Raw genomic sequence first — 22,340 nt, 5'->3', positions numbered from 1 at the left:
TCAGAACCATCCCAGACGCTCCGGTCAGAGTACAATGCTACACCAGAGCTTTTCAAACAGACCTCGAGCCTGAGGAAACCCAAAAATCACTCTGGCTCCAACGGTGAGACTGAAAGTGTAGATCTGTCAGAATGAAAAACTGAAATGAGTGAATTAAAAGATTCTCAGAACAATATAGCCAACTTAAATTTTTATAAAAATTATATTTCAACTCCCTATTGAGTATGTTATCACCACGATCCACCTAGAAAAGCTGAAAGAACAAGCTTGTAATAGTAAAAACTGAAATGAGACATAACAGACTAATCTGTTAATTTGTCAAACACCCTTCAGTTTTTCACATTTGGAAGGTTAGAGTGCTCTGACTCTCTGTGTGTGTGTGCGTGTGAGAGTGTGTGTATTTTTTGAAAAACTTTTGCTCATTTGTTGCTTCATTTTGCAGGCGTCGCCCTCAGCGCAGATGACTACAGAGAGAAGGAGGACATGTACGATGAGATTATTCGCCTCAAGAAGGTCATACACAGATAAACTAAAGAAGGATTATTGACAGTTTCTGTTTGTGATTATTTATTTATGTACTCTATATACTTGCATGTTTGAGTGTGAGCAAGTTTTTGATCACTCTGCAGAGTCTTCAGGCCCACAAGTCTGACAACCAGCAACTGAAAGTCAAACTACGCCGCCTGGAGGAGGATAACGCCAAAAGAGAGAAACAGATAGAAGAACTGTTGGATCCTACAAAAGTAAGAGTATGCTGTAAATTTTCATGGATAAAAATGTTAAAGGTTTTAAAAAACTTCTTTTGTCTTCAGGGATCTGAGTATACTCGTAGTTTAGTGGACAAGAAAAAAGATGGAAGTGTGGTGAGTACACTCATTCTCCACATTAATATACACAGATTTAAAAAAAAAAAAAAAAAAATCCATATTGTGTGTGCTTTTAAATGTGGTCCAGGTTGTAAATGGGCTGAAACAGAGGATTTTGAAGCTGGAACAGCAGTGTCGAGAAAAAGAAAATGCTTTGAGGTATGACTACCCTCACCCAGCTTTAATTGATTTTAACATGAGCATGAAGTTGATAAAGGTTGTTTTCTGTTTTCCACAGTAAACTACAAAGTGAGCTCAGAACCACCAGCCTGGATGAGCTGAAGATCACAGTTGAAACCTACTTTGAAGAGGTAGAATGTCTCCCTTAAAGAATGCTGCTGTCTACATCTGCAGTAAATGTGTTAACATGTCCAGGTTTTCCAAAACACAAGACAGGGGGGAAAAAAAGCTAAGAAAATCTTTGCATCTCATATTTCAGATCCAGAGACTGAGGATTCTTCTGGAGGCTGCAGAAAAGAAGTATGTTTCTGCCCATCAGTTTCACTATCTGTGTTATTTTGTTGCATTATAAAAGGATCAGGGTAAGATAACTGGATCTAAATTAGTCGTCAGATGTTCCAACACTGGTTTATTTAATATGAAGTGAACTTTGAATTAATGTAATTTGTCTTCTTCTGTTCTTTTATAAAGAAAAAACAAACAAACATGGATTTCAGCTTTAAAAATTATATGACAAAAGAAACTTACAGCAATCGAGGATGCCGTACATTTGATCCCCAGACACATTAAGAGTTTCTGTGAAGACTCTTCCAATGTGTTCCTGAAACCAGTCCTATCAGAACTAACACACAAGAGCAGACACTTTTCCTTTAAACATCCTGGGTTTGTTAACTTAATTCAAACAGGACATTTGTATTTAAGGTGCTTTAATTTCTCCTCACGTCATGGTGTACAACATTGTCCTTTGTTGTCTGCGTCTTAAACCTCATTTGCAGTAGTCGAGCAGAGAGTCGATGCTCCCAAAGGCAGCAGAAAGTGCTGAACTCGGCGCTTCATCGTCTGTCCGAGAACCTGAAGGAGCTGCAGCAGGAGAACTCGATACTCAGAGAGGAGCTCAACACGGAGAGTCCTGCAGGAGGACTCAAAGGTGCGTTCCTTAACTTTACACACTCTCAAACACTTTGATTATTTTCCTTCAAACAATCCTTCAAATAAACACACGTGCTGCAATAAGGAGTGATGCACCATTGAGATGCTGAACCCTGAGCTGTCTCCTAGGTTACAGAGAATGGAGTAAACAGAGGCTGCTGAGAAAGCTGCTGGAAGTTGAGACGGTGAGAGAAATCGTGACTAACTGTCCATGTAAACACCGACTGTCAGATTTTAAAGAATTATCGCGACCGTGACGACTCCTCTCTCCTCCTATCAGAGGCTGGAGGACAGCAGAAGACACACCCACACAGCCAAACGCAGAGGCCAATTGGAGCAGGGGGTCCAGACCATGCCCACTGAGATGCAGGGGTTTACCATGGCAACAGAGGCAGTGTTCTCCGTGGGAACGATGACTGAGGAAGAAGAGGAGATCTCTGGCCTGAAAGACCTTCTTAGCCAACTGGAGAAGATGAGGGCGGAGCTTCAACAAACACTGTCTCATAAAGAGTGAGCAAGCAGCAACTTTAATAGATATAATTTAAATAATTAAGTTTATTTTCAGGCTATAATAAATGTTAAATGCCTACTTTTTTTTATTTCTGGGGCCAGAGGACAACAGTTACTGTTTACACACACATCTACTATATATAATGTATACACACACTGCACTATATTTTTACACCTTCTGAATCTGTTTTTTAGTGATGAACTGAGACGTCTGAGGACTGAAAAAGAAGACTTACATAAGGAAACAGAACGTTGGAAAGCTGAACAGATAAAAGAGCGGGACGAAGAACGACAGCAGCATAAGTGTGTTCAGCTGATTCTAGACATTTGTTCTATCCATATCTTCCCAGTTTCACAGGGAAGGTGTTGCAAAGCTGCTAAAAAGAAATATCAAATGTGACTCTGCTCACATATTTGGCACCATAATAAAGAGCAGCTTGCTAATGTGAACATATGCTGCTTTTAGTTTATCTCACAATGAAAGAATTTCAGAAAAGGCAGCTGGTTGTATTTGTGTTTGTTTTTACCAGGATGGAGTTAGAGCAGCTGATGGCACAGATCCAAACTCTAGAAGAGAGAATAGAACCTGCACAGGCTGAGCTCTCTTCTGACTTAGCTGCATCACCAAAGAACGATGACATCACACAGGCTGGAACAGGGCTGGAAGAGAGAGAAGAGAAGGATGTTGGCGGTACAGAAGAGGAGGGAGTAGGTGAAGGTTTGCATGCAGAGTGGAGCAAAAGAGAGGGCGCATCGGTAGTGATTCAGAGAAACTGGAGGGAACACAGAGAAAGGGTATGTTGCTAAAAGATCAAGAAATAAAGAGACAAAATGAGTTTGGTCTCTTTTAATCTGTGTCTGCACTCAATGTGAAGGACATGGCGATGCTGCAGTCAGCATTCAGAGGCCACCTCAGCAGAGAGGCACTGCTCAAGCATCTGCTGGAAGATCTGCAGAACAAGGTTTCATCCACACACACGCACACACTAAATCACATAAACGTACACAGCCATCATTCCTGCTCACGGTGTATTCTAACTCTTCTGAAGAGTATTTCCTTTTCTTTTGTTCCCTTCTCTTTGTTTCCTCCTTTGCAGGCTGTAGAAGCGACAAAGGGGCAGCTGGATGGGGTCACCCTGACGTTGATCCAGTCGGCTTTTCGGGGCCACCTAGCCCGCTGCACACCCGAAATGAAGAGGTACAGACCTGAGAGATTTGAAACGAACACACTCATACTGTATGTGGCCATGCATCATGCGTGTGATTATTTGTGCCTCAGCTTTGGGTCCTCAGTGCCTCCTCTGATGGGAAATGCCTCACCAGTGCAGAGAGGAGCTCAATCTGTACATCATGCTGACAGAACAGGTGAAAATTATTGTTAATTATTAGTAGTATCACGTGATCGCCTTGTTTTAGAAAGAATGTAGAGTAAATACACTGTTTATTCAGCCACGTTAAGGTGTCCGTCAATGATAGGTCTTGATGTTTGACTGGACCTCCATTACACCCTCCTGCTTTTAATCTATTCATCATCCATTCATTTTTTATAAGACACACTGAATTTTGTTGTTCAAAACAAAACAGAGGCTTAAATTTACATAGAAATGGAGCCAAATTAAATACTTTCCACTGGAAGCAAAGGAGGTTTGAATGACTAGTTGCTGTATACATTATGTTGTTGCCAAGCTGATAAATACATCTGGGAAGATGGTGAGGGAGAAAAGCCATGGCTGTCCTCTAGTTTGTACCCCTCCAGGACAAAATCCAGAAATGGTTAGAGAGAGATGGTGCACTGCTCTTTTTCAAAAAGCTCAGAAGACCTTTTGAATAAGATGCTATTATGAATACTCCGTGATTTTCCGTATTTGAGTTATTGTGCACATACTACACATCTTCTAGACCAAATGGAACTTCGAACCACAGCCGAATCCAGTGGAGCCGCTGCACTTGACTCCGATGACTCCGATGACATCATTGTGTCTCCGTCACGTCCTCTGAGGAGCCGAGAGGTCTTGATGTTATAGATCCTCTCTCAACTGTTTGGCAACATCGTCCTCCTTATGTGCACATATTTATGGTTCAGACTCTTCTTGGATCTGTTTCCTGTGGAATGAATGTTTTCTTTACAGAAGTCATGCTGAACTTTGGGATACTTTTATACTCAGTTTCCATGCCTTGGTTTTTACATTTCAGCCAAATTTCAAGTGCCTAATACCATCAAAACACAAATTGGTTTTACTTTTGGTTTTTTTTTGTGATCTAATTCAACTACATCTTTGTAAATGCACAAATTATTGTTAGTCCATAATTGTAAAATCATATATATGTACTTCATAAATTATGATCAACAGATGCACTGTTGTAACAAACTGTGAATAAATTATGAATCATTCTGCTGCAACACTAAACACAATGAAACAGATGACAAACATTCATCACTGGCTGGGCTGCCGCTTAAGATGGATTAATATTTCTGAAAGATGAAATAAAAGTTTGATTCATAGAAAAAAAACTGCCAAAACCGCAAATGAAAAGTTATTATATGGTGAAACCAATTTACTTTGATTCCCAGTCTACTTCCACAGCACTCTAGTTTACCGACAGCTGTCAAAATAATTATTAACTCCTAATTCTGGAAATCCTGTTCGCTACTTCCGCTAAGTGTCACACTTTCAAATGTCCGACGGGGATCAGTGTTTGGCTTTTCTTTCTTCTTTCTTGCTTTTATTTCCGTTTTCTTTAAACTTGTAATATTGTAATATTTTTTGTTATTACTATTAACACACTCTTTAGCAGTGTGTAGAAATGATTTTTTGTTGATTTGTTCTTCAGGTTGTTTTAGGTGCGTTTGTTCGTTTACAGAATACTGTTTCACTTCTAGTGTTTATGTTTTTGCCTCCTCGCCATACCTTCATATTTAAACAGAGGCTGGGTTATCAAGCGTAATGACGGAGAAGCCAACACAATTAAAAATGTGTCTTACTCAAGGGCCAATTAGGATTTTAGCCAAAAAACAGACCATAATATAAATATTACATTTCTCATATAGAAAATTGAAGTTTAAAAGCTCTTAAGAACGTCTGACAGATACAAAAAAAAAAATCAAATCGAACAATGACATAAAAATCTTCGGTTCACAAAAGTATAATTTATTAACTAGTACTGTCTCTGTTCCGACGGTAGGGGGCGTTCCCTGCGCTCTCGCGCATCTCTGCCTCTCTCTCTTTCGCACACGCACCCGCACCCGCACGCACTCACAGAGCTGCCGCAAAGCCCCGTCCTCCAGGGCTTTTTAAACACCGTGTTTCTTTCACGCTTCACCAATATCAGCTAATTAAAGAGCCGCGGTCAAAGCGTGGGAACAGCGCGGTGCAGAAATTCCGGCGAGAGACTACGGCGGAAGGAGCAGCGGTGAAAAAGCGCGATTTAAAGAGCAGATCCCGGGCTGAGGGTCAGCGAGTTTAACCCTTATTCCGCCGCAGCTGCATCGTCTCCCCTCGCAGGAGGGGGTCACCATCGCACGGCGCCTCGGTGAAATGTGACCGCGGCTGGGCTGTGTTCGATGCGGTTGGGACTGCAGCCGACTCGGTGGTTGCAGCTTGCTCGGTGCGGCGGCGACGTTCGCATTCACCGCCGGATCAGCCGAGACAATAGGCGAAATACACACCGGCCTGGGCCGTCGGGACCGCATTAACCCAGAGTTTGCATCCGCTTTGGCTTCGCTCGGTGAGTTTCAATCATTTCTCCAGCACCGAATCTTTTTGTGCCCGCAGACATTAAGTGAATTCTTTCCTTTTCCACCCCCGTTGCCTTGACTACACGGAGACTGCGGTAGTTTTAACGAACAAAGCTGGTTAATGCCAACTAATCCGCATCTCGCTAACAATTTATGTCCCCCAGCATGCAATATAAACGATTCTCCTTGGCTGCAGTGTTCTGGAATAGTGTCGATTTAACTGCCATATCCGAGTCGTGCCTGTCTGGGATTAGATAAAACGGCCATTTCATTGCTCTCATAACATTTTTTAAATCACGAAAACCAGCGTTTGGTGTTATGGGCGTAAATGGGATGGCAAGCACTGCCCAGTATGCCGTATATATGTATAGATACCGCATGACCTCACATGCAGTCCAGTTAATAGAATGCGTTGAAAAATGCTGTTTTTCAAGTTTCAAGGAAAACCTTAAAACGGAAAATAGTCGAAGTAAGTGAATTAAAGCCTTTGATGGCTCCAACAATCATAAAGAGACAGTGCACACGACAAATGGATTGAACACATGCATGTCTGCACTGCCAATGAAGATTTTATAGAAGAAAGAAAAAGTACAAAAGAGTTGAAGGACACTTATTTTTAGCCATTATTGTGAAAATCAATATTATTATACTGAAAGAGGCAAAGCTACATATTCTGGTTTATATTTTCCTGTGCCAACTTCCTGTTATATCCATGTTAGTCACCAGTAATAACCAGACAACCTAATGTTCCTGCATCTCTCCACAGTCTCCGCGTGAGAATTTTGGACCCGAGAGCGGCGTGACCGCTGACAGCTAGGTGGGCGAAGATGGCTGCCGTGGTGAATTACTCCCCGCCGTGGTGGGTCAACCTGCTTCACCGGCTGCCCCATTTCAACATGGAATTCCAGATTGTGAGCAGCGACTTCAGGCCGGAGGACTCGGAGTACCAGAAGGTAAAACAGGCACCGGTGGGGGGAATAATTACCTCCCACTCGGAATGTGTCATCTTGTGCATCGTTCGGCATCACCTTATCACACCTCCCGCCGCCTGCCCACACTGTTGTTTTCCCAGCAGAGTGGCCAAATGGTGGCGAAAGCTGTCCCGAAACCACAAAGTTGTCGCGTGTCTCCCTGCACTGATGGTCTCTGAGGCCTAAAACATCCTTCAGTCACAATGCCGATCCCCGTCCTGCTCACATATTGCAGAAATAAACGTGGTTCAGTGATGGGGGAAAGACCAGAACAGCTTTAGGAACCGTAGATGAACGAAGAATCGCTGTTGAGAAGTGTGCACCCGCGAGACCAACTCGTCTGCACAGTTGCGACGTTGGCGTACGCGTGGATGAGTCAAAGCTTTAAGCCGTCAAATATTCAACGTTGGCCGTCAATATTTCTGCACAGAACTTTTTCAGCTGCCACTTATCGGGTCTGACGAGTCCCAGACCTTCTGGATGTCTTCAGAATCAGGATCTGGCTTCTGATGGAATCATAGCAACTCCATATCCCAGATTTTCAGGGATAAATTGGAAGAATTGTGAGTTGAATTTCTCATTGTGTGCACTTGGTGCTCTGTATTACAGTTTCTGTAAATGAGCCTGGACCTTCTCCTTGCCACTGCTCCTTCTCCAGGAGCTGGATTTGGAGCAGACCATTACAGGAACAGAAGGTCGGAGCCATCGGGGCTCTGATTCATGACACGCGTTAATGGAACAATTAATTCATCCTCTTCTCTGATGCAGTGTATGTAGTTGATGCGTGGCTTCAGGGATCTCTGCTTTAGTGTGAAACTCCCCTCCCAAAAAAGGGAGGTTTTGCTGCATTTCATTTGAATCCTCTAACAAGGTGACTTTGGGGTCTCTGCACCAGAAAACACAAGCAGCTGCCAGCGAGCGCCCAGCCAAGAACCATCGTTCTGAATCCCAGATTTATTTCGCTGCAGCGTGTTCGCCCCTCAGTGTCAGTCGCTGACTTAGGAGGATTGGAGGGCAAGAGCTGAGCGTGGGAAGACACCCGCGGCCGCGGAGAAGGGAGGGAGACGCCACTGTGGAGAGGAGGAGGAGGAGGAGGAGGAGGAGGGAGACAGATAAAGAGGGACTGATGGGAGGCAAGAGAGAGGAGCTCCCATGAGCCACGGGAGGTGGTTTTAAATTGCCAAACAGCTACTTCCTGCAACTATTCAGTGTTTGACTGAGGCTCTTTGTGTGTTTGTGTGTGACTGCTGGAATTTTAAAGACCTCTTTTACATCCCGGCAGACCTGCGTGTCCATATAATATCATATGTTTGTCTGCACATGGACGGTGTGTACGGGAGTTGAGCTGTATTTATATATGTCACATGCACTTTCTGTGTCAGTGCATTTTTAGCACTTAGATTTATTTGTCGATGTGAGGTCACAGATCTTCCTCAGGGTTTGTGTGTGTGCGCGCGCGAATGTGTGTGTGTAAGAGAAAGAGAGAGAGCGATAGATAAAGGGTAAAGGGGGTCCCATTCAGGGTGAAATCATTAATTCTGGCTAGACGGGGGAGTGGGGGGAGACATATGGGGTGAGAAGAGGGTGCGAAGGAGGTTGAATTGGATGGGGGGACTTGTTGGGGAGGAGGTGGGTGAAGGAAGGGGCGGTCTGTCCCCTGCTGAAAGAATGCTTTCTTTCTTTCACTGAAGCTTCTCTTTAGATCATTCAGTGTGTGTGTCCCAAAGGCTTTCATGCATCCACTCATCCAGCTGAGAAACCCCCACCCCCACTCCCCCAACCCATCCGTCAGTGCAACGAGTCCAGCGACTTACACACTTCCCTATGGTGTTTGTTTTTCAGATGTGATTCGGATCAGGTATTCAGTCAGTAGGCTTTAGAGTTGCTCAAAACTCACTCGCTCACTCACTCACTCGCTCGCTCGCTCACTCACTCACTCACTCACTCACTCACTCACTCACTCACTTAACTCTTTAGCATTCATGCCGTTGCTTTGCTGACGTGACAGAGGATGCTGACTCTGCAGAGTTTTTTTTTGCTCTTTTGCTGAAAAAGAGCCTTTTTCCCCCCTAACATTTTGCGAGACTTTGGTCTAGCTTGTGTGTGTGCGTGTGTGTGTGCGCAGTTTGGTCTCCTTCCTCTCCAGTAAACTTGCATTGTCAGCGGCCAGCCACAGCTTCACAGCTGCAGAATATTAGAGGAAACATGTGACCTGCAGGAACATGTGTGTGTTTCCAGCTGCAGAAAATAAGGCTTTAATTACTTCTTTCAGCCGCGTGCTGCAGTAGAGGTTTCATCTGTTGACGTGCTTAACCAAGAAACAACAGCGGTCGGCGTTCGTCTGGTGGTGTGTCAGTCGCTCTTTAGGCCAATAGTCCAGGTGAACAAGAAGAGAATGAACTCCGGGTCAGTCAGCTCCTGCCATTGAGAGGGAGAGTCCAAGGACAACTCATTGTAGTAGGAAATGATTGATCCTGGCAGTGCAAACACACACATGCACACACACACACACACAGACACACACATGGGCATACATGTACACACACCTAAATGGACAGATTGAAAGTAGATCACTGTGCCTGGGCATTTAACACACAGCCCCTCCTCCAGACTGTAAGCTGATCCAGCAGCAGAGATGCGCGCGCACACACACACACACACACACACACACACACACACACAAACACACAGACTCGACCAGGCTCACAGTGTTTATTAGTGGCTAATTGATCCACGCTTAATCTGCTCTGATGGTTTGTCAGCCCAACCGATAATCCTGTGGCCATCATACACGCGGTGAAGGGGAGGGTGAAGAGGTTGGAGGCCCTCAATCTGATTTGAAGTTTAACTGTAAGCCATATGGCAGACATTGGCAAACATCAACAGTCTCGGCCCGGCCATTGTTGAAGGATATGCGCCTTCGTGCAAGCAACTCATCCGCTTTCACCTGCATTCGTAGTCTTCTCAACTGTAACCTGTTTGTGCTGATCAACAGCGGTTGAGTTTAAGATTAATGACCAAAAAAAGTAATGTTAATTCAACTGTTCATTTCGTCAGTTCTGGTACCATCTATTGGCATTTTACACAAATTTATGCTGAAATGAGTAATAAATTAAGACTTTGAGTCACTGACGCTAATGTGTCACGACTGTATCTGTGTCATCCTGTCATTGTTGTGTCCTGATTTATGATGGATGGATGGATGGGTGTCATTACAACACTCTTTATTCTGTACAGCTTAATGCATTTTACTCTTTATTATTTAAGCCTGTGCATGAATTGAAAGTGCCTAAGATGTGTGCTTACTGTAGCTCTTTACCAGTAAGCCTGCAGATAATAACACGCTAATACCAGAGGCCATAAATCTATAGGATTGATCTAAATCTTTGTTAACCTGTTGGACAGGAAGACGACATATCACATTGTTGTGACTGCTTAAAAGGGTTTAATGATAAAGTAATACTGTGAGATGCATAAAGAGTCAACAGTTGTTGATATGCTACCCTCATTGCTTATTGATGGGTCTTGAGTTAATGTGCAAGTCGAGTTGGGGAACAAGATCAACATAATCATCACGCGTCTGCTTGAAGATTGTGGACCTTTAATGTTTGCTTCTAAAAAGAACTGACATTTTCCCGTCATTCCTCTGACATGACAGGATGGATCAGATTGTCGTTACCGTGACAATTTTAAGGTAAAAGAAGCAGTCAAATGACAAAGCTGCGCAACGAATCAGGTCACCAGCTGAGCAGCACCAACTGAATTTTTACGCACCCGGTTCCGGCTCTTATGATGGTTCATCCATAAATATATTAAAGGAAAGGAAATCGATAGTTTTACTTTGCATCTGAGCATACAGCCCTCGTAGTCGAAGTTCAAAAACCGCCGCAGGCTGAGGAAATAGCTGGCTGCCAGTTGGGGAAAATTGAGGTCAGTGCAGAAACCAGCAGTTCAGAAGCCGGAGAAGGCAGGAAGAATCTTAGGGGGGAGGTTTTGTTATCATCTCTGATGTCAGCCGCTCGCTGTTACAGAGCAGAACATGTGTTTGTAAGTCTTTTAGCAGGAGCTGTAGATGCCTGCGCTCCAGAAACGTGCCTTTGTCTCTGTAAAGTCCTGCAGTGTGATGGCTTTTCCAGTCGACCCTCGAGGGACAAAAATAGCATTGCTGCGTGTGTGTGTGTGATTTCTCTAACAGCCCCCATCTCTGTGTTTATTCTTTTAGTTTTCTCCCTTTTTCTCTCTCTCATTGCCACAGCTGCACCCCCACCTTCCCCCCAGCCCTCCTTCTGTCTGCCCCCCCACCCCTTCCTTCTTGTACACTTCAAAGCTGTTAAAGGGCGTCTGAGCTGTCTGGTGGGTGCGCAGCATAGAGCTCCCCATCAGCAGCATCTCCTTTGTGCGTGTGTTTGCGAGAGAGCGAAATGCTGTACAAATGTGTCGTTCATGTGATCCATCAAACAGTCAGACAAACGCTGTTTGCTGGTATCAGGTATCGGTTGTGTCTGCATGCATCCATCTGTCTGCAGAGGAAAAGGCAGCTCATGTGGTGTGTGTAGGTAAAGGGTTTCTGCTCCTTGACTTCCTGTATATTGAGCCCACTTCCTTAATTGCCCTCTACCCCGTGATGATCACAGCTCTTTTACATGGTGTATCTACATCCTGACACTGTTTAAATGGTGTTGTGCCTTTTGTTTCTGGACAGTCCATTTTGCTGCTGAGCGCCGTGGCGCTGCTGTGTCTGGCCCTGGACCTCCTCTTCCTCCTGTTCTACTCCTTCTGGCTTTGCTGCCGGCGACGCAAAGGCGATGACTCCACGCACTCCCATTCACACTCGCAGCAGCCCAGCGCCGACTGCTGCTGCACCGCCTGGTGCGTCATCATCGCCACGCTCGTCTGCAGGTGAGAGCGTCTCCTCAGATAAAGCAGACGACGCTTTGATTCAACCAGTCGGTGACAGGGTCGCTCCTGTTTCTGTCACCATAGCAACTGTACCCAGATCTGTTGAGTTGTCCTGAAATGTCCCAGCTCTGCTGTTGTGGAAACCAGCCAGTTTGCTACTCTCAGCTGGTGTTTTTCTGCCGCTGAGAGCTCAGATCTTTCGGTCATGTGACCCCCCCTCCCTTCCTCCCGGCAGCAGACACAGAGACACACTAACTTCTTCCCCTCTCCTGACATTTCTCACCCCTCTTCCTTTTCTCTTCATCTCCACTCTGTTATTTATTACGTCTCCATGTTCATCTTCTTCCCGGCCTAGAAATGTTGCCATGGAGACAGAAGCAGATTTGATGCGGAGATGAGGAATGAATAATACAGTCAAGGGGAGCTACATCTGTGTTTGAGTGGGACTCAGTGCTGAAGAGGGTTTTTGGCTCGAATTAATATTTTATGATTGGCTATAATATTTCATTTTGAATGTTTGCTATGCCCCCTCTCTCTCTGGGGCAGTCATGTGATCAAAACCAAACCATGACATCATATGTTATTTCTGGCTCATGTGGACTCCCTCCTTTTGTCCAGTGCAGGTGCAGCATGTTTTGCTTAAAGCAGCAGCTCCTGTTTGCTGTCAGTCAGAGAACTTATCCAACTTTTCACGGCACATCCTGAAGTGGTGATGTCTCTCGACCAGTGAGAGAGCTGGACAGGCTGGGTGGGTGAAGCACGGGAGAGGAGAGAGGAAAGGTTGAGATGGAGGAGAGGATGAGCAACCAGGACAGGGAGGAGAGGATTCACAGCTCAAATGTAGATTAAATGGAGGCTGCCAACACATAATAGGAAGAAAGGATGGATGTAGAAATATTCATTGCTTTGATTTTCTGTTACTAATGTTGTGTTGTAAACACTTCCTGTTTTATGTCCAACACACTCCTAAAGTGCATGTGTGTGGTAGGATACTCAAGATCTAATGGACTAGAATTAATCGCCATAACGACGGCTATAAAAACCCCTCATCATGCCTGGTGCTACTCTTCAGACATCATCAGAACAAAGGGTGCACTCGCAGACACACGCGCACGCGCATACTGTACAGTACACAAAGGGAAAGAAGGAGGCAGCAAGAGCTTTACAGTACAGGGGGTAAAGCAGCGGCTGTGTGGGGGAAAGAGTTTTAGATGTGGTGCAGTGTAAAGGGAGATATTTTTAGAGTCGTGTGGTTGCTGAGTGTTTGGTTAACACAAGCGTGAGTGTTTTGAAGAAAGAAAGGGCGTCGGGACAAAGAAGCTTCGATATTGTTGCATGTGCTGTGTGTGAAAGTGGATGCAGCGCTGCAGAAGGATCACATTATGTTCAGTCTGCTGACCTAATTATTGTGTAGTCCCCCCCCTTTCCCTCTCTCTCTCTCACACACATACACACACACATACACACACACACTGTGGTTGCCTCAAGTCTGACAACGATGCCAAAGCGGGGCCGAGCTCACTGATGCCTACTGTTGGTTAAAAGCGGAACTGCACACAATAACTGCCTTTGCTGCAGTTTTGGCACGTGTGAGACAGAGAGAGAGAGATAGAGAGAGAGTGAAAGAGGGGGATGATTGAGCTCATTCATCCATATTGATTAAATGAATGCCATCTGATGGCTGAATTAATCATTGTGTTAACACATGGCACTTCCTGTTTCCTGCCTCCCAGCGCTGGCATTGCTGTAGGGTTCTATGGAAACGGGGAGTCAAGCGATGGGGCCAGTCGTGTGGTGTACTCCCTCCGCCATGCCAACCACACCATATCCGGTGTTGAGAAACTGGTGATTTTCTTGCAGATTTTGCTGTCACATTCCAATGAAATGTGTGTAATTGCGGTATTTAACCCCTCCAGGTGTCAGACAGCTCCTTAGCCTTAAACCAGACTGTAGAGGAGAACCTGGTCCAGTTGGAGACGGCCTTCAAAGAGCAGACGGATTACGTGTCCATCGTCCAAAAGCTGCAGGGACAACTGGACGAGCTGGTGAGACTCATAGCGGACGTGCCCTTCTGGTCCAACACTGCTGTTTCCCTGGAGGACCTGGCTCAGAAGATGGAGACATTTGATTTCTACAGGTTGGGGATGTTTGGAGTCGTGATGCACAAGTCTTAGAGGGTGACTCGGGACTGAGTGGGGGACAAATGTGGTCCTTTTACAGGTGGTTGGGGTACCTCGGCCTACTGCTGTTTGATGTCCTCATCTGCCTCCTTGTTCTGTTTGGCCTGATCCGTAACTCCAGAAGCACTCTGATTGGGTACGACGCTCCGCTCCATCCAGACCAATCACGTCGATTCCGGACGTCATTTCTGCTTCTAAGATTAAAACTGGGTTTTCTGCTTGTTCTCTAGCGTCTGTCTGCTTGGGGTTCTGACTCTCATCATCAGCTGGGGTTCTCTCGGCCTGGAACTTGCGGTTGCTGGTGTAAGTGTCGCCATGGCAACACTGCTGAGGCCCTTTTCCTCCGCAGTGATGTAATCCCTTCACAGCTCGAGCTGGTGCGTTCAGTGTGGGTGCTGCTGTAGCCTGTCGTGTGCTCTGTCATCCTACAGTCGGCCAGCGACTTCTGCGCTTCCCCGGATACCTACGTCACCAGGGTAACAAAGGAAAATGCTGTCATCAACCAAGGTATGCAGACAGGAAAACAGGCAGGCGGTGATGTGGCAGAATCTAGATTCCACATACATTCATGAAAACCTGAAACATCTTAAAAAGATCCACGTTTCAACACTGACAGTTGATTCCCACCCTGACACCACGCTTCTATTTTAAGAACCGAGTGTGTGTGTGCGCGGCTGACTCTATCTCCAAAGGGACTGCGGTAGAATGACACTCTGCTTTATAAAAGCTCTTCTAGCGCCGTGTCTGCTGATTTTAACGCATCAGCAGTCCAGCGTAAAGCCACGGTTTGCTCCTTTGCTGCCTGTCTGAGATATAAAAAAATAAAATGAATAAAAAAGTGCAATCTTTGTGTTTTTATAACCCATTTACCAGGAGTTGCTGCCCTTCTCTTTATCCTTCTCTCCCTCATACACTGAATATCATTTAATGACATTTCCAGATATCCTGCAGTATTATCTGAGGTGCAGCTCCGGCCAACTCAACCCATTCCAGCAGGTAACCAGAAGCCTTCAAAAAGTGTCCTTTTGATTTAAAAAGAACCCTCCTTCACACTGGTGTCTTGTTTATGTGTCACTGCGTGTTATTTTAGAGGCTGTCAGGGAGTCACAAAGCGTTGGTGGAGATGCAGGATGATGTGGCAGAGCTACTGAGATCAGCAACACGTGACCACGCCAACACCAAGGTTCGTGCGCCGCTGCGGTGCGTAGGTCCTCCTTTATATTTCCATGGATCAGTGGCTTTCCATTAGCAGGCCCGCGTGTCTCAGCTGTGGTTAAAGAAAGCCGCGCACGTGTGTTTTTCAGCTGCCGTCTGCATGTGCGACTGTGCAGGCGTGCCTCCGTTTGCTAGCATGTAGCTGCAGCCTCTCTGCTTCCTGTGTGCAGGCCAACCTTGAGCAAATCCAGTCAGTGCTGAACTCCACCGAGGTGGGGCTCCACCAGCTGACCGCGCTAGTGGACTGCCGCAGTCTGCACATGGTGAGTCGCGGCACGCGGCGTCCGAACTTTCCTCCCTCTCGGGTCGGCTCAACCCGCTGTTCTCATGGCCTCACAGGACTACGTTCAGGCGCTGACCGGGCTGTGCTATGACGGGGTGGAGGGCCTCATTTACCTGGTCCTCTTCTCCTTTGTCACCGCCCTGATGTTCTCCTCCATTGTCTGCAGCGTGCCGCATACCTGGCCCGGCAAGAGGTAACACGCACACGCCAGCGCACGCACCATCAAACGCGCGAGACTCAACGATCCAACTAACCGATAACATAATAACAAAGCCTTCTAACATCATTTGATTTAAATCAAGTCTGTGTCCTGTTAAGAGTAGAAAGGCCCCTTGAATATGCATGTGGTTGTTTACGTGTGTCCATCGCGCCCCCCCCCCCCTGCCTGTATTCGCACCCTTCTACTTTCATCTGCGAATTTCTGTTTCTTTTCTTGTCAGAGATGGCCAGTCTGGCTTCTCCTTCCATAACTCTTTGTTTGTTCCACTGCAGAGCCTCACAGTTGGGTTTGATTGTGTTTCCTCCCTCTGTTCTGTCCCTTCCTCTCCTCTCCCTGTCCTGATTTGGAAATGCTTTGGGCTTCAGTGAATTATGGTGGATATCGACAAAATCAAATCACTGGTCAAACATGTGATCCCCTTAGAGAAACCATTAGAACAACCAAGCGGTTGTTGGGGTTCGGTGATTAAATTGAGCAAAGCTTGTGTAACCTGAATCAGCAGAAGTGGGAGAATCCGGCCCAGCACGTATCAAATATTCCTCTGTAACGTGTGGAGAGAGCAGAACTGCTCTGAGTGTGACTGTGTTAAATCTGTGGTCCGTCTGATGGCTCGTGCAGTTCCGAGTGATCGATATCGGAGATGTTTTCTATATTTATAAGTGTAAAAGGTTGAGAGTGAAACACTCCCATCTAGTAGCGGATGAGCCAGTCAGCCTTTGTGCCTTTCCACGATGATCAACCTGTGCACTGATCAACTCCTCCTGTAAGATCTGCTCTCAATAACAGGGTCTGCATTTGTACTCATACATTTTTCTGTTGCCAGAGGTAGAACTTCCAAATCAGCACGCTCGTTATTTAATGCCTCATTCTCTTCTGTTGCCGGACTTTTTTTTTTTTAATTTGTATTTTTGACCTTTTTGTCTGAGAGACAGTTTGCCCAAACTGGCCATATTATCTTCTGTTCCACCCTCTTGATGTTTTGCTTTAAGTTTCATGGAGCACTCAGTGATGCATGAAGCACTTTAAAGGAAGAAAACATTTGAAAAATGCCAATTGACGGTGAATATCGTGACTCGTTATTGGAAGGATGCATGAAGAAAACGGCTGCATGTCTGACTTTATTTTCATATGATGCAGTGAGAAAGCAGCTTGTTGGGTCTACAGTGTTGCTCAAGGATGTTGTGTGGTAATATCACAGCCTTGTGCAACACTTGTAACCTGATTTTTCAGATGTCTTCCTGCTCTTTTCCCTCCTTTTCTGCTGCTTTGAGCCTGAAAAACATGATCTTACTGCGTGTGTTTGTATCAGGACACGAATCATTGTACCAGAACATCTGCCCCTCTCCTGACCGCCTCTTCAACCACATGTTTACACTCTCTTGTCTCTCTCGGATCTCATTTCTCCCCCTCTGCCTTCCCACCTCCTGTTCATCACGCCCTCTCGTGCCCCGCCCTTTCCTTGACCGACTGAAGGACGGATGAGGAAGATGGAGAGGATGAGTCGGGCGCCTCGCGGGGAGGCATACACGATAACCTGTACCGCGTTCACATGCCCAGTCTCTACAGCTGTGGCTCCAGCTACGGTAGCGAAGCTAGCCTGCCTGCGACAGCCCACACTGTCAGCAATGCCCCCGTCACTGAATACATGTGAGTTAGCACCACCGCTAGCTAAAGGCTAGCAGGATCTATACACTGCCTGCCTTAGGTAGATGATGCTTGCCCCCCTCATGACCCAGACTAGCGCAGCACTAGTGAGCGCTCATTAGGTTTTGTATGTACGACTCGCATGTCCTCTTTGACGCACTGTCAGCTACGTTAGAACCTTCACCAGCTTCCTTGTGCTGATAGAAGAGTGGCTGCCTGCTGTTCCCATCAGCCTGCCTGTATCAGTCCACAGAAAACATTTCTCTCTCAAAAACACATCAGATGTGCACTCACCATAGCAACCTGTAATAATAATGCCCTGCTTGCTACAGTTTGGCACAAGAATGCTTCTATCTGAATAAAAGAGCATTTAGCCTGCAACTGCTTGCTTACAGGAAATAAGAGCATTATTCTGAGAATCATGTGGCAGTTTTACCTATTTAGGCATTTAAATGCCCCTTTTCAGTGATTAAGATGCAACATGCCTTTGTAGTAGATTGTATTTCCAACATTCAAATATATATTCCAGATGCTTGCATGTGAGGAAACTGAGCAGCTGCCACTGCATGATACAGTTGTATATTAAGGAGTTGGCAACAGCAAGACAGGAAGCCGTGATGGCGCCAAGTGAGAAGGGTCCAGTGTGTAGATATTCGCCATTTGAATACCTTTGGACTGCATGTTTCAGTTAGAGTTCAGCCATTTATGATGTGACATTAGAGTAAACATTTTAGTGCCCTTACTGTATGAAAAACATCATTTTGAATACCTACTTAAATAATTCAGATGATAAAGAGCCAGTGAAGCGTAATGAAGGATGATGTAGCAGAGACTTTTAACCCCCTCTCTGTTGATTACACCTTTAGGCCACTTAGCCATAAACACAAGCAGACCACAGATCGGCTGCTGGGCTGCTGAGCACCAGCTGCGCGTTGATCGCATACAGTAACCTCTTATTCTATAATGCAGGAGCCAGAACGCAAACTTTCAGAACCCTCGGTGTGAGAACACCCCCCTGATTGGCAGGGAGTCCCCTCCACCCTCTGTAAGTGCACACTTTCTAGAACACACTCTCCCTCCGCTATCTTCCCGTACCCACAATGCAGCTGGAAATCGCGACGCTTTAAGAGGATGTTTGGGCGCCTTTTGTGCCGGATGCTAGTGTGGATATTGGAAGATAGCCTCCCATTCCTTCACCACTGTCAGTGTACTGTGTTCTTAAACTAGAGCGTGATGATGCACCGTCTTTGTAAAGGTCATTTTGGCAGCCTGGGATCACAGAACGGCGTGGTTCCACCCACAGTTGCACTCTATTTCTGATGTATTTGTCATGTCAAAAGTGTGGCTGGTTGACGAGAGGATGTCTGGATTAAAACAGAAACAAAGGTGCTGCTGGGTCTGTAGCCGTTGTTCCACACGGTGTCACAGTTCTGGGGCTAAATGCTGCGCAGCAAAGTCAATCTGGCTTCTTTTTTTTTTTTTTTACTGAAACACCAAACAGACGAGCCCAAATCTTCCTGCCCCCCCACCCCTCTGTCCCCACACTGTGTCTGTGTGCATTCTCTCTGTTAAGGTGTGTCCGTCCTCTGTTTCTGTGCCCCCTCACCCACCATTAAACCATCACAGGAGCACGCGTCTCCCCGCCCCCCCCCCATGACCGCTGCTGTCGGACCGCAGCGGACGCCCGTACCATCGCGGGGGGGCCCCGACCCGGCCCGTTCTCTCCCCGCCGGACCACCCGGCTGAAATTTCCAACTCATAGGCCGCTGGCAAGAGACCACTAACTCATAGCAGGCTAACAAACTACATCAGAACTAGAGCACTAACTACGGCCCACATCCGCTAATTTACAATAACACCATCCTGACTTGATCATGTGATATAGTCTGTAATCAATCCCCTGGCTGTCCAAATGACTGCTCATACTACCGTATCTGTGTGTTCAAACATCTATCTATCTATCTATCTATCTATCTATCTATCTATCTATCTATCTATCTATCTATCTGTCTATCTGTCTATCTGTCTATCTATCTATCTATGATGCTTATTTATACTTGTCATCTTCATCTTGTCATCTTTTCTCCCCCTCCTTTCTTTTCTTTTCCAACATTAACCCGTCCTGTGTTTCCTTCTTTTTGCCCCGCCCACTCCCCACTCGCCGCAGTACACCTCCAGTATGAGAGCAAAGTACCTGGCCACCAACCGACCAGACCAGAACCGACGCTCCGTCCCCAATGACCAACTGGACCCGGCCAGCCGGCCTCACCCCACCGCCCGACCACAGTCTTCAGTCCACTAGGGACTAGATCCAGCCCAAACCAGTTGCCCCGAGGCACCCAGCAAGGGCCTGACCCGAGCCGAGCGCCAACACCACACATGCCAGGACTCATCAACCAAGCACCTCAGCAAAGGATTGCACCACAAAGGTCCGAAAGCTCATGGTCTAAATCAGAACCCACAATGCACAGCGGTTAAAGCACTTCCTCCTTCCACAGTGCCCCGTACACTGCCCTCTAGTGGAGGCAGCTCTCACTACACCCACACACATCCACCCACCCACACAGACACACACACACATCCATAGCCTGTACAGACGTGTAAATAGTAAACATGCGCTTTACTCAGATCTGATGACTGTTGCATCATTGCTGGTAACGTGGTGTGCTGCGTGTTTATCGTGGATATTCTCGCTGTATCTCGTATCCGCACAGACAAGCCGACGCATAACCAACCTGTGAACCGGAAAAGCCATGTTTAGGTGGACGCAGCGTCCTCTTTATCTTTAAATTAACGTCTAACCGAGACTTGAATCGTGAGCTTGAAAACCGCCTCTCTCCCTGTATGTTTACGCGCACATACATTACACGTGCCGGTGGCTTCGAAATCTCGTCTTGGATCTGGACATTTTTGGGAGGTGGAGCGAGGGACGAGTGATGGAAGACGGCTCAACCTGTGCCAAATAAACTGAATCATGAGGGATGCCTGACTCTGTCCTATTCTACTGCCTCCAGAGGTCTCAAAGGAGAGAAAAGGGGAAAGAAAGTGGAATGTTTTCCCTCAGACTGTAAATAATTAGGGAACATGGAAGGACACTTGAAAAACACATACGGAGGGAAAAATGTGACCACACATCTGCCAGGTGCTACAGCAGGCGGCTGTGACTAAAGAGAGATGGATGAGCTTTTTTTTTTTAATTCAGGGACGTGATTGGAATATAAAAGCAGTAACAACTTCTCGTCTTCTTGTTATGTTACAAAGAAATGTTTCAGATCGAGGAACGTCAGCGTTTTTTGTGTTTTATCTTAAGCTGCAAATTTCAAAATTGATACTGTGACCAACGACTCTTTTTCTTTCCCGTGCTTTTATTGTGTTGACTTTGGCCGAACTTTGGCAGTCTTTTTTTTTCTACCCACAAGCACAAGTTGTCTTGGAGGCGAGATGGAGAAGCAAAACTGCCTGGAATACTGCCAGTGTTTATTCCTCCCGCCCTCAAACTCTGTACAGCCAGTAAAAACCGTGTTCGTGAACCCATGCGTGTGTGACACACTTGCAGCTGGTTGATTGCTACTCTGTTACAGAGACTGACACAAGTCATCTCCATACACACACACACACACACACACACACACACACACACACACACACACGCTCAAATTCATGCTGTACATAAATCCAGATAGCTCCTGTCTACATCCCCTACCTGTTCTGTTGTCAGTACCCACGCTCCCTGTGGCATCCTCACCATTTGCATCATGGGTGATGTAGTTTAGAAGCCTAACGTTAGAGCCGACCTTCCTGTACAGCATTTTAACGTGTGATTATTAACCGCCGACCACCTCTCGTGTTAGTGAGACAATCTTTAACGCGTGGTTTTACTAGGAAGCAAAATGTTCTGGTGATAATGATTTTCATGGCCATTGATGGAAAAACAGTATGACCTGTGCGACTAGGCACTGACGATTAATGGCCTTTCATAATGTTTGTAAATCCTTACAGCAGTCTTCATATCACAACTTGTTTTTTAAAAAAATTCTTCTGTCTTGTAAATATCAAAGTTAAAAACAATAGCTAGCTGTTTTGTAGGAGGAAAAAAGCAAGAGCAGCATTTTTCTTCTCTTATTAATGGTGAATGACTTCCTGTCTTGCAAGGATTTAATAAAAATATTCCAGTGTCGTCTGCACGCCTGACATTAAGGTGTATTTGAGTTCCTGTGCAGTGGAACGCGCGTGCGTGTTTGTGTGTGTGTGTGTGTGTGTGTGTATTGCATTGGCAGGACTTCAATTACACCTCTGCCCAGAAGTGACGGGCTTGTTTTTCTAATGGCTGTTTTTGATTTTCTGATGGTTTAACTAAGATATTAATGGTGTACATGTCAACTGTGGTAAAGATATCATTCAACCTGGAATCAATGTTTTAAAAGAAATTAAAGCAACTTTAACGTACAGAGGCGTCTGTCTCCCTCTAGTGGTTTGTTCTTACAATGACACATTTACTGTCCGTCTCACCAATGTGCAAAAACCAGCAGCTTCAGCGTTTCCTCTTATAAATAGGTCTGGACCATGAACGCGCTGCCATTTTAAAGCAGGCAGGTAACAGCTGCGCTGAAGGTTGCACATGTGGACCAAAAAATATCAGTAAGAATGCGTTTTTTATGCCCTCAAAGGCCTGGGCATGAAAATGCTCTAGAATTTAGTGCAGCACT

At 45.8% G+C, this 22,340-nt stretch overlaps 1 protein-coding gene and 1 non-coding gene across 2 annotated transcripts; both read left to right on the top strand.

The window, feature by feature from the left end:
• The first annotated feature begins 3,599 nt into the window (after positions 1 to 3,599).
• Positions 3,600 to 5,007, top strand: LOC101072721 (uncharacterized). Its single transcript, XR_003891510.1, has 3 exons — positions 3,600 to 3,684; positions 3,766 to 3,851; positions 4,386 to 5,007. It is a non-coding gene; the product is annotated as an uncharacterized protein (transcript).
• A 703-nt stretch (positions 5,008 to 5,710) lies between these two features.
• LOC101072944 (protein tweety homolog 3-like) lies at positions 5,711 to 22,085 on the top strand. The gene is made up of 15 exons (XM_003972357.3): positions 5,711 to 6,212; positions 6,989 to 7,175; positions 11,896 to 12,092; positions 13,826 to 13,937; positions 14,009 to 14,229; positions 14,313 to 14,408; positions 14,503 to 14,575; positions 14,704 to 14,779; positions 15,213 to 15,268; positions 15,363 to 15,455; positions 15,658 to 15,750; positions 15,827 to 15,963; positions 17,464 to 17,637; positions 18,604 to 18,679; positions 19,802 to 22,085. The coding sequence occupies exons 2-15, from the start codon at positions 7,050 to 7,052 to the stop codon at positions 19,934 to 19,936; spliced, it is 1,665 nt and encodes a 554-aa protein (XP_003972406.1). The 5' UTR covers positions 5,711 to 6,212; positions 6,989 to 7,049; the 3' UTR covers positions 19,937 to 22,085.
• Positions 22,086 to 22,340: the final 255 nt, after the last annotated feature.

The sequence above is a fragment of the Takifugu rubripes genome, chromosome 17 (assembly GCF_901000725.2).
Source record: "Takifugu rubripes chromosome 17, fTakRub1.2, whole genome shotgun sequence".
NCBI lineage: Eukaryota > Metazoa > Chordata > Actinopteri > Tetraodontiformes > Tetraodontidae > Takifugu > Takifugu rubripes.
The sequence above is the reverse complement of the archived record's forward strand: the minus strand, read 5'-3'. Positions and strand labels throughout refer to the sequence as shown.